Here is a 12204-nt window from a genome sequence, read left to right on the forward strand (position 1 = left end):
GAACTGAATGGCCTGCTCCTGCTCGTATTTCTGCTGTCCATATATTCTATTGTAACAGCGTTCATTCAGTGGGATAGCAAACTAGAGATGCAAATAAGGACTTGAAAGAAGTTATACCAGTTCTCTTCCTGTGTGACGTTCATCCTGCGATCGCTCTGTTTAGTTTCAGTCGGATTGTTGTACAGCTGGAATGTCTCGCTCTGGCACATCGCAGGAGGAGCTACGAATTGTAGAAGGGCAGGGCCAATCAAGTGATTCAGGTCCTTCAGCTGATGAGGTCAACAACAATACCTGCGCAGGTACGCACTATCCCATTAAAACCGATGGCACTGCATGTCTCACCCAGTGTAAATCAGAATTCACAAGAATAGCTGGAATAGAAAATACTTTGCTTCAGAGGTCCGGAGCTAATTGGAGAAGAAACACTTTTTTTAAGAAAATTCAAACAATGATGCTGCTTGATCCCGTCCTTGATCTTAATACATCTGTTAAAATAGTGAGACAGAATAAGCAGTTGTGTTATGGACCAGACCAAAGCCCCTCAAAATGTATTAGGAATGTAGCCTAGACCCTAACCTTTTCTTATTTTGAAGGTAAATGTAAGGCGTTGTATTCCAGATGGAATTCACTTGTTCAAACTACTCAACGTTAAGTAAATTACACTTTATTTATACACTACAGGTAAAATACAACAAAAGAAAAAATAAAGAAAAGAATTGGTTTAGCTGTAACTCTGTCAAAATGCTTAACAAAACAGTAAGTACACTAACCATTACTAATTAGCTGTTCCAATACAGTAACATACCATAAACACACTTTTAGTAAAAGGCAAATTCAGAAAAACAGATTCTCTCACATGCAACTTCAGCAACAGGAAAACACTAAGAGAAAACTCTGACAGTGTGTATCAGGGAGAGATATACTGTAGCTTCCAAATCCTGCTGCTTCCAAATCCAAATTCTGAAGTAGAGTCTAGACCCAAAACGCCAGCCTTCCTGCTCTTCTGATGCTGCTTGGCCTGCTATGTTCATCCAGCTCTACACCTTGTTATCTCAGATCCCAGCAACAACTGCTGAAAGCTAAAACTAAAAACCCTGGTTCTGTGGGAGCTTGACCTCACCCATTCAGGCTGCTTCTATTGTTCCAGATTTTAAAAAAAACAAAGGCCTCACAAACTGTTTACACTAGTAGCTCTGCATAGATTGCTCATCATCTCTGCTTTAAAGCCTCTCTTCAAAAAATAAATCTGGACAAAATACAGCTCTTAAAACTGTAGTATCATCACAAATGCACATCCCTGGGATTGAAAAGTCAGTGTCATATTTCAACCCTTTTTCAATTCCTCAAGAGTAAATTTGATTTTCGAGATCATATAAAACAAAAATACGGATTTACCCCAATTTCAGTCAACTCAATATAAACCAAGAAGTGTCCTGGGATTGTCTCACACTCCTATTTCAAAGCTCTTCAAAAACATTTCATTATCAATTAGTTCCTGACTTTTAAAACACAGGTAGCAACAACCCTAATGACAAGATATGATTTTTTTTTATTCGCTGAAACAGTATGATCTGGTTTGCACCACCTGAAAGAACAATGGAAACATATTTAGCAATAACTTTCAGAAGAGAATTGGTCGTGAACTTGAAATCCAAAATCTTGCCAACCTCTTTCAACAACTAACTCTCACTTCTGCCAAGGCCTTGACCTTGTCAAAGCTGGGAGGAGACAGTCAAAATGTCCGCGGGTAGGGCAAATATTGGTGAGAGCCCACAGAATCTGCTTCATCAGTGTAAATAAGGATTGGGAGTGAGGGAGACAAAAAGCTGTCAATCACAATCACAAGAGGAGGAGGCCAGAGCAATGTATGTTCAGATGTGTCAAGAGGTACGCACCCTCGTTCTGGACCACGCAAAACGCTTAAAACTAGTATTGAAAAAACAGTTTCCCAAACGGCCTGTGGGCACCTATACCTCCAGTCCTTGCTGCTGCTAGCCTCACATCTGAGCTTCAGGCAATATAGTCCTCATCAGGCCTGTGGTTAAAATGGTGTTCACTTCCCAATGCCTCTTAAATCTCTCCCCTTGGTCCCTGGATTGAAAGGTCTTTCTGGGCCTGATCTCAGCCTCACCAGAATGCTGAAGAGCAGAATGCAGTTATGAAGCCTCAATCTTCTTCATTAATTGATCGTTTAAACTCAGTCCAACCCTCCCTGAAACTTAAATGTGTCTCTGCCTTTGGGAACAAATGAAGTGCCCATTAATTTCCTTTCTTGCATTCTGCAGCGACCCAGGAGGAGCCTGATAGTCCAGTGAAGTCACCAGTAGACACACAGATGGATGGAATCGTAGAACATCTCAGAATCGGCAGCAACTTCACTTTTAGAGTGACCGTTCTACAGGCCTCAAGTATCTCAGCTGAATATGCTGACATCTTCTGCCAGTTCAAGTAAGTGACCCGCTACCATCCAATTATCCGTGCAACATTCACCCATTGCCATGCCTATGGAATTCACGCTGGACTCCATACTTTAAAGAACTGTAGGGATCATTCCAGAAGGAAAATGCCATAATACTGGGAAATGAATGGACTGCTCATAGTGGAGCTCTGCTTTGAAGTGTACAAGACCGGTTTGACCTCATTCGCCATCTTTGGTGGTTTTTTTATTCTGAAAGGTTCCATCTCCTCATTGCCATGTCAGTGGGTTCAGGGATATATCTCTGAAAAATTGCCCAAAAGCATGATTGTTTAATATTTGTGCTATGTAGATCAATTTACCTGACTATCCTGGCTGTGATATTAATGTATATATCGCTGTAGCTATGGAAACCATGTTAAATCCACTCATCGTCACTCGTACAGGAGCTTTTGAAACATCTTTGCTGCACTCGTCTTTTGTGGAAGCTGGCTAGTGTTGCTGGTTTCTGAGTGACCGTGGTCATGTCCAACCCTGCACTGAATCTTGAAAATGAACCGTCTGATGGAATTACTGTGGAGCACACTGGGTACAGGAAGGGTGGGAAGTGGTCTTGTTGAGATTTCTGCAATATCGGGAGGTTATCCAGTGGAACAACTCTAGACCAGTTCCATTCTAATACCCACACATTATAGTCTGTATCGTTCTGAATCGCCTGATGCTTCTGTTCAGGGCCCATAATATAAGTGAAAAGAACCTCTGATGAAGAAGGTGAAATTGTGTTTTTTCTCTCCTTTCCAGTTTCATTCATCGCCAAGAAGAAGCCTTTTCCACAGAACCACTGAAAAACACAGGCCGAGGCCCTCCGCTTGGTTTTTATCATGTACAAAACGTGAGTCTCCCAATTGAAGATAAAACTGTGATCATGTAGAACTGGTTAGAATTCCCAGGCTAACTGCAAAGATCTTTTGAAAGGTTCCCAGTTTCTGGGAGCTTGAGTGTCTGCGCTGATGATATTATCGACAGATTGGTGATTGCACTGTGTGCTTAGACCAAAACAGTATTAATATCTGTCTAAAAGTAAATGTGATTCACTGGAGAGGAGTTGAGGCTAGTGGCTGAAGGCATAGTCAAAGAATTACTTTGTCGAGATTTCCAAAAGAGTCACCAGTGACAACAAGGTACAGAAGTTTGAGGGGAACATTCCAGAAGGTAAAACAGGACATCATAAGACTGACGCTGATGGCGGGATAGAGAAAAGGGATTCAGATGAAGCAGATAGCGTCTGTTCCCAGGAGGAGGTTAGGAAGACCAACTCAGATAGTATTAGGCAACAGCAGTGACACCCAAATGACAAGATAAGGTGGAGACAGTACTTCTTATTCATGCTTGCAGGAAAGCCCAGGCTCCACCTGCTGCTCCTTCAGCTTTGGGCAGCCTTCAATGCAGTACGGGTATATCCCCAGACCCCAACCTTCCCTCAAATACAGTGCACTGGTTAAATGGAGAATATTGGAGAGCATGCCAAAAACAGCACCAGCCATACCTAAAAATGAAGTTTCAACCTGGTGAAGCTACCCATCGGGACTACTTGCATGCCAGACAGCGTAAGCAGCAAGTGACTAACAGAGCTAAGTGATCCCACAACCACTGGATTAGATCTAAGCTCTGCAGTCCTGCCAGATTCAGTCGTGAATGGTGGTGGACATTTAAACAATTCACTGGAGGAAGAGGGTCCACAAATATCCCCATCCTCAATGATGGAAGAGCCGAACTTATCAGTGTAGAAGATAAGGCTGGAGCGTTCACTGCGTTTTCAGCCAGAAGTGCCAAATAGATGATCCACCTTGGCCTATTCTACTGGTGTCCAGTATCACAGATGCCAGTCTTCAACCAATTTGATTTATTCCACGTGATATCAAGGAACAGTTGGAGGCACTAATATTGCAAAGGCTATGGGCCCTGACAACATTTTGGCAATTGTATTGAAGACTTGTGCTCCAGAACCTGTTACTCTCATAGCCAAAATGTCCCAGTACAACTACAACACTGATATCTCCTTGACAATATGGAAAGTTGTGCAGAAATGTCCAGATACGTATGCAAAAATCAAGACAAAACAAACTCACTCAATTACCATTCCATCAGTCTACTCTCAATCATCAGCAAAGTAATGGAAGGTACCATTAGTGATTAGCTTGGTGGCTCAGTGGTTGGCCCTGCTGCCTTACAGTGCCAAGGCCCTGAGTTCAGTTCCACCCTCAGGTGACAGTCTGTGTGAAGTTTGCATGTTCTGTCCACGCCTGCTTGGGTTTCCTTTGGGTACTCTGGTTACCTCCTCTCGGCCAAACAGTCCAAATATGTGCATGTTAGGTGGATTGGCCAGGCTAAATTTCCCCATAGTGTCCAGGGATATGTAGGCTAGGTGGGTTATCCATGGGAAATGCAGAGTTATTGGGATAAGGTGGGGGTGATGTCTGCGTGGGGTGTGCTTTGGAGGATCGGTGTGGACCTGATGAGCTGAATGGCCTGCTTCTACATTCTATGAGTCTATGAACAGTGCTATCAAGCATTGCTTGAAAACTCAATTAAACAAACATATATATTATAAACCAAATGTTGCGAAAGCTGTACTTTTTTTTACAGATTGCAGTCGAAGTAACCAAATCCTTCATAGAGTATATTAAGACCCAGCCCATTGTCTTTGAGGTGTTTGGGCACTATCAGCAGCACCCGTTCCCACCACTCTGCAAGGACCTCATCAGGTAGATGTTCCAATGTATCTCAATTGTCTTCAAGAACAATATTCCTTTGTTTTGTTTGGAGCTCAGCATCAATGTCTCACTCTCCACTGTGTGGAACGCTATCAGAGGTCTATTCTTACCTTTATCCCTCTGTGCTGTGATGGGTGAAGTGAATCTGAATTAAGAGAAATTCCCGGTTTTATCAATATAACTTCAATAAAAAGAGTCCACATGCAAACCCAATAAAGAATACAGCGTTCAATGGAAACAAAGTATAAAATGCTGTTCCCAGCCTCACCTTGTCTCCCAACCCAAGCATAGATACCCCTCCCAACCTGACCACAGTGGTCCCTCAGAGCCCTGGAGCCAGGTTATTGGGTCCTGGTGTATCCCCCTCCATGCCATTTCCCCAACCCTGTGCTTGCACTATCAAACAGCAAGGTATGACCTAGCACCCAGACTTTACTGCTTAACTGAAGTGACTCACAGGTTGGGATCAGTGAAAGAAAAGAGCTTTGTCTCAAGATGAATTCAGCACATCCTGACGGTGAACTGCTCGAGGCAGAATGGCATTAACTTGATGTGTCATAGAGAGAGCAAGTAACAGCCACTACCGTCAACACTAGCCCCCCCCCCCCGACCCCACACAGTACTGCCCCACTGGAGAACAATGTGTTTGCAAAGAAACTAACTAAAAAGCACGGTGGAAAATAAACTTGCTTGACAATCAAAGGAAATTTGGAGTTGGATATCTGGGCAAGACAGATCTCCTGCACAATTTGAAGCTCAGAGATGAAAGAGGTCTGTGCAAACCGGCCCTCTTTCTGGAAAAGGGGAGCATTTAGCAACTGTATTGTTGGCATGACCACCTCCCCACTCCTCCCGTTGCTCTTCTTCCCAGTGAAGTTGTGGCTCCAGTGGTACGGCAGTAATGTCACTGGACTGGTCATCCAGAAGTCCAGCCTCTGAGGACACACGTTCACATCCCACCACAGCAGTCAGTGCAATATAAGTTGAGAAAATAAATCTGGAATATAAAGCTAGTCTCTGTGTTGGTACCGATGTGAACTATCACCTTTTGTTGCAAAAACCCATCTCGTTCACTGATGTCCTTGGGAAAGAAAACCTGCCATCCTTACCCAGTCTGGGTTACTCACAGCACTACGGTTGGCTCTTAACTGCTTTCTGAGATGGTCCAGCTAGCCATTCGATTCAAAGGTAAATAGGGAATGGCAATAAATTCTGGCCTTGCGAATGAGGCCCACCTACCCTGAAAGGGAGTAAAGCAAAAAATAATGCATTTACTCAGTGTCAGATTCCACACCTCTCATCTGAAATGGGAATGACCAATCCAGAAATGTATCCTTCTTAAGGGTACAGGCAGATAGAGTCTTGGCTCAGTGATCTGTTTCTGAGTAAAAGATTTCTCCACAATGTGTCCTAGATGGAATTCACCTGCTCTTTTCTGTCCTTTTCCTAGCCCCCTGAGGCCATCTCGCCGGCAGTTCCCTCGCGTGATGCCCCTATCCAAACCAGGTGAGAGGATTAAAATCAGTTAGTGCTTTATTGCTGTACGTATAAATATCCAACTGTACATCATAGCCATATGGAGGAGTAGAAGTTCATAGGAAACAAAGTACTAATCTTGAGATATAACATTCCTCGCCTAATCCATGTCTACAATGCTTACGTCATTATTGCTGTAGGTGGTCTACCAGAGATTGTGAGTGGCCACCTAATGCAGTAAATGAGGGGCAGCAATCCAATCTTCATTCCCTTGCTGAAAGTAGCTGGTGATCAGCTGGAGCGGGTGCCAGGATTGGTCCAACATACGTGAAGAGACAATCAGTAATTGACACCCTGATGCCAAGACGAATGGGAATGCTCTCCCTGACTACTCAATACTAGACCAATCACACCCCCTTCCTCCCACCAACCCACTGCCAACCCAGTTGCCTTTCCGTTTCTCCTGCATGATACTACCACTAAGCCCAACATTCAACTTTGTAAAAGGGGCACCACCAACTCTTGCACATTAAGGAAATGAGGAGCTGGGGGCCCAGCTCAAGCAGGCCTTGCCCTTCCTAGATGGGGGGATGCATTTTGTTGCCATGTCATTGCAATAGACAAATAAAATCGCCACAACCTCTGAAGCCACATTAAGATAATCCATGGACCTTGCACAGGGACTCCCTGAATCGTGGTGGTATAAAACTGCACAGCTGGAAACATCTCACATCCTGTCTCTGATCTGTTGCCAAAAGATAGCTCGGTGCTAGAGTCATGTGAAGGCAACTGGTACCAATGATATTAAACCAAAGCAAGAGCCTTCAGGACAAGAGGGGAAACAGGAAAACGAGCATGCAGAAAACGGTTTGTATTTGGCAGGATGTATTTGAATTCGTAGATGAGTTTCTGCATGTCAGAATTTTCAGAAACAGGCACATAGTTTCTTAATAATATCAGAAGGAAACATTAGGTGTTTCAGACTATTACAGTTCCTGCACCCACCTCACCATCCTTATCTCCCACATTATATCAGTAGATAATTTTATTTCCAACCCCTCTAAACTAACCAATTGTCACTATTGTATTGTTGCATAAATTCCAGAGGAGACAGGCAATGTATCTTTAAGACAGGTGGCACCATGACTTTTGATGTTCCAGTATAAACTACCCATTTCAATGACAACAGCCATTCTTGTTGTAACAGCAGCACTAATCACAGTAATAGCCAACAAGCATCGAACCTGGGCTAAGTCTGAGATACTATTACAGTGTAAGTAATTAGTGTTCTTAATAAACTTCAAGACATCTTTCTCAACAAGAACCTAATCTTTGTGGTATACGTTGCATAGGCTAATGCATAGGGAAGTACCACAGTCCATACTTTACTGGCAGTGGCAATTGACTCCAGAAACTGCCTGAGTCTGCCTACATCGACTTGGCTTAACCATTATTCTCAAGTTCTCTACATTATTTTGGTGCCTGTTTACAATGGTAATCTCTCTCCCTCACTTGTACAATAACAATCAATTGTGGGCTCTTGAGATTCCACTCACCATGCTCTTCACGTACCTCAGCATCATCAGCTCCCCTGATGGCCATTGTTCTACTTTCTCCTGTGTCTGCCCCATCTTTAGGACACATGTTCAACCAACAATAAAGAAGTGTGTTCATATACATTTTTTTTCAAATGCCACAATTATTTAATTAAAGTTGGTCAAATAAAGCATAGCCAAATGCACACTGATGTTCTCTCACACTAGACTCACAGATACACAGATATGTTATAAGGTACAGTCCTTAAACTTGGAACTCTTACTATGTAATGGGTTCCTTTAGTCTCAAATCATTCAGAACACATTTGTAGCAGTGAAGAATTTTTTTCTAATGAAATGACCAGTCAGAATGCAACCAAGCTTAATCTGTAGTGGCTTGAAGTGTATGACAGAAATGCCCCACTTGTGGGAATAATCAATGTCTCACTTTCTTATTTATAGATAATGTCTTGGGATCATGGAGCTCAGAAGAGACCATTCCACCCATTGTATCAGTCCTGGATCTTTGAAAGATCTATCAAATTGGTGTCAGTCCTTGACCTTTTCTCCATTTTTGTCTGACTTTTAAGAATATTGCCCTTTCAGACAGTGCATTGCAGATTGTAACAGCTCAAAGAAAATTTTCCTTATTGCCATTTGATTCTTTTGTGAATTATCTTAATGATGCAGACTCTGGTTACCAACCTACCAGCTAGTGAATAATTGTTCTTCATCCAGATGTTACTGGAATAGGTGAAGGTATGTTCACCTGTTCCAGATGTGAAGATAACTATTTTCATGTCTGGTGCAAAGCTGGGGACTTGTGTTTGATGAGAAATTCCTTTTAGACTGAGATATGTTGAGGTACTTGAAGCTTCATGCTTTAGTGTTTTAATTTGTTGTACCTATTTCTTAATATGCTTCATTAATTAATGTGTTATCCTCTCCTTGTCAGAACCCATGTGACTTTCATGTTTCTGTTGTTTTCTTTGCGTCCTTCATCTCTCACACATGGCAGAGAACGAGAAAGCAATTGTTCTGATTAAGCACCTGATGCCGGATGGGTTGAATCTCCCATTCCTGGACTCGCTGTCCATGCACGCCATGTCAGCGGCTAGCGTCGCTACTTCCTACCTCTCCGAGGACAACGCTCATGACCCCTTACCCTTTCCTTCTTCCCCTGGTTGTGCTGTCAGGAAAGCCCAGATGCATGGTTCGTAATCCTGAACTCTACTGGAAAGTTTGTTTCATTGGATACTTCACCGCTTTCAGCTCCCCATGTAATCGGCTGCTTCATCTCCCAGTCCCCAAACAATTGGTATAACACCCATAGGGCTGGATATTTCAACCTGACCAACCCATTGGGTTGCTTCAATCCCACTCCTACTACAACTGGACATTTCACTTCCAAAGCCTACCATGCATTTTGTTGAGGATTTCCTAGTCTTCAGTCAACACTTTACCCTCACCAATAAGTTCTTAGAGAAGTAGACAACTCATCTTTCAATTTCCTTACATTTGATACTTTAATCCCTGCTTCAAATAAGCACGTTCCTGTCCCTATACAAGTAGATATTTGTTTCTCCTCTGCACTCTACATATAATTGAGTAATTTCTCTCAATCTGTGTTTGATTGTGAAGTGTACCTCCCAAATGAGCTTGGGCAATTCTTCTTCCCCCACATCATACAATTGGCTGGTTTCCCCCAGGACAGTATGACATTGTATCAAGACGCTGCAGTTGTCTTGGCTTTTTCCACTTGTTTACATATTTATCCATCCCCTAAAGCCTCATTACTGGTGTTCTAAATGAAAATTAGTGTGATGCCAGTGGAAGATCCTTCGCTTATCTCCTGCATCCTTCCTGATGCAGAAAACTATTACCCGCTCCCAGAGACTGGACTAAGTAATTATCTCTATATCTCTTTGCTGCTTATGGTGTCGTACCCAATTCAAAACCACTTTCCATGAGTGATAGTCGTGTGTCATTATTTAGCCCTGTCTCCTTGTGACTTGGCTCAGCAATATAAACAAAAGTGGACAAGTGGGTGCACTATTTCACTAAATTGAAAATTGATGGAGCTGTTGCGTAGCTTTGATGATATGACAGTCTGATGCCAATGCCGTGGAATCTTCATTTATATTTTAATGTGGAAAAGCCTCAGTGGAGAACTGAGGGTTAAATTCCACAAGGCCCCAGTTGGAAATGGAAGAGCAAAATTTAATTGGCAATGAGATCATGTCAATCTTTTCTTTTCGAAGTATATTGAAAGAGGTGAGACTGCGTTTGGTATTCCCATCTGGTTTACAACACAAGGTAATTGTTCTATTTTATGAACCATTGCATTTTTTAAGACAACACACACTTGGCCCATTTCTGTTGTTGCAGTGTGCTCTGTATCTTTACCCATAATTCCCCTCTGCATGTCTGGAGTGTTTCATTACTTTGTATGTTGATTTCATTTAGGAGATTGAGTTTTTAATTTAATCTCAAACAGATTTTTCAAGGCAGAATTGTCAGAGGAAAGCTCACCTTCTAGCTTGCATCTCTTTCAGCCCGGTGCATTTAATCTGAAAACTGTCAGATAGTCCAAGGAAAAGCCTGTCTCCCTGGGCCAGCTAATTACTATCATTCTCAACACAAATACAAAAAAAATTACAAGTAAAACCGCTCAGCTGTCAGGAATAGCTTTATTACTGGAATTTAGTGCTCAATGCCTAAATTAAACATCTAAGGACAATCTTAAATATAGACAGGATTAAATCTATTTCCATTTCCTTTCACATTTTCACTATTTTTGACTTTAACTTTAATGCTTGCTGATTTATTCTGGCTCCATTGTAATTGTGCACCATTTTCCTCCTACACTTCTTCCCCCATTTTGGGGAAACTTCTGAAATTTGATATAATCAAAACGTTGTTGTGGATAAATTTGTCATTTTGAACAATGCCTAAGCCATAAGAGTCTGTATTGCTGTCCACAGTCTTAGGACGTAATGGTCCAGACATCCTTGGAACTGTAACCCAGCAAACCTAGCATCTGATAGAAGAAAGGAGACCCTGTAAAAAGGATTCACATCGTAGCAGCACCAACACAACTCAGAAAAACATGGAGGTAACAAGGTGCAAAGCTGGATGAACGTAGCAGGCCAAGCAGCATCAGAGGAGCAGGAAGGCTGATGTTTCGGGCCTAGACCCTTCATCAGAAATGCATTTCTGACGAAGGGTCTAGGCCTGAGATGTCAGCTTTCCTGCTCCTCTGTTGCTGCTTGGCCTGCTGTGTTCATCCAACTCTACACCTTGTTACCTCAGATTCTCCAGCATCTGTAGTTCCTGTTATCTCAGAAAAACGTGGAAGAAGCTCTGCCAAGTGACAAATCATTCGCATGATTATCATATTGTTCACATTTACACATTAACACAAAGCCGTATGAATATGGGCTGCTTTGACAGTTGTGTGCCCTGTTCTATGAAACGTGCAGTGACTTTCAGGTGTGCCTTGTAATTTCAGGTATATCCAGTCCCCAGGTCAGTCCTGTCCCCCAGGTGTATCCAGTCCCTCAGGTGTATCTGGTCCCCCAGGTCCATCCTGTCGCCCAGGTGTATCCAGTCCCCCAGGTCTATTCTGTCCCCAGGTCTATCTGGTCCCCCAGGTCAGTCCTAGCCCCCACGTCAGTCTTATCCCTAGGTGTATCTGGTCCCCAAGGTCTATCCTGTCCCCCAGGTGTATCCGGTCCCCCAGGTCTATTCTGTCCCCAGGTGTATCCGGTCCTCTCGGTCAGTCCTGTCCCCCAGGTGTATCCAGTCACCCAGGTGTATCCGGTCCCCCAGGCCTATCCTGTCCCCCAGGTATATCTGTCCCCAGGCCTGGCCTGTCCTGTCCCCCAGGCCTGTCCTGTCCCCCAGGTCTATCCTGTTCCCCAGCCGTGTCCTATCCCCCAGGTGTAGCCTGTACCCCAGCTGTGTCCTATCCCCCAGGTGTAGCCTGTACCCCAGCTGTGTC

General features: G+C 43.2%; 1 protein-coding gene across 27 annotated transcripts in view; it reads left to right on the forward strand.

Annotated features, from left to right (window-relative positions):
- The window catches only part of kif1aa (kinesin family member 1Aa), a 259928-nt gene that overhangs the window by 192537 nt on the left and 55187 nt on the right, over window positions 1-12204 (forward strand). For all 27 annotated transcript variants that reach the window (XM_059650980.1, XM_048541717.2, XM_059650983.1 and 24 more), the window contains 5 exons: window positions 164-299; window positions 2286-2448; window positions 3218-3308; window positions 5063-5181; window positions 6641-6696. In XM_059650980.1, the coding sequence (XP_059506963.1) occupies window positions 164-299; window positions 2286-2448; window positions 3218-3308; window positions 5063-5181; window positions 6641-6696 (565 nt within the window). The remainder of the gene's footprint in view (window positions 1-163; window positions 300-2285; window positions 2449-3217; window positions 3309-5062; window positions 5182-6640; window positions 6697-12204) is intronic.

Source organism: Stegostoma tigrinum, chromosome 14 (genome assembly GCF_030684315.1).
Source record: "Stegostoma tigrinum isolate sSteTig4 chromosome 14, sSteTig4.hap1, whole genome shotgun sequence".
Classification (NCBI taxonomy): domain Eukaryota; kingdom Metazoa; phylum Chordata; class Chondrichthyes; order Orectolobiformes; family Stegostomatidae; genus Stegostoma; species Stegostoma tigrinum.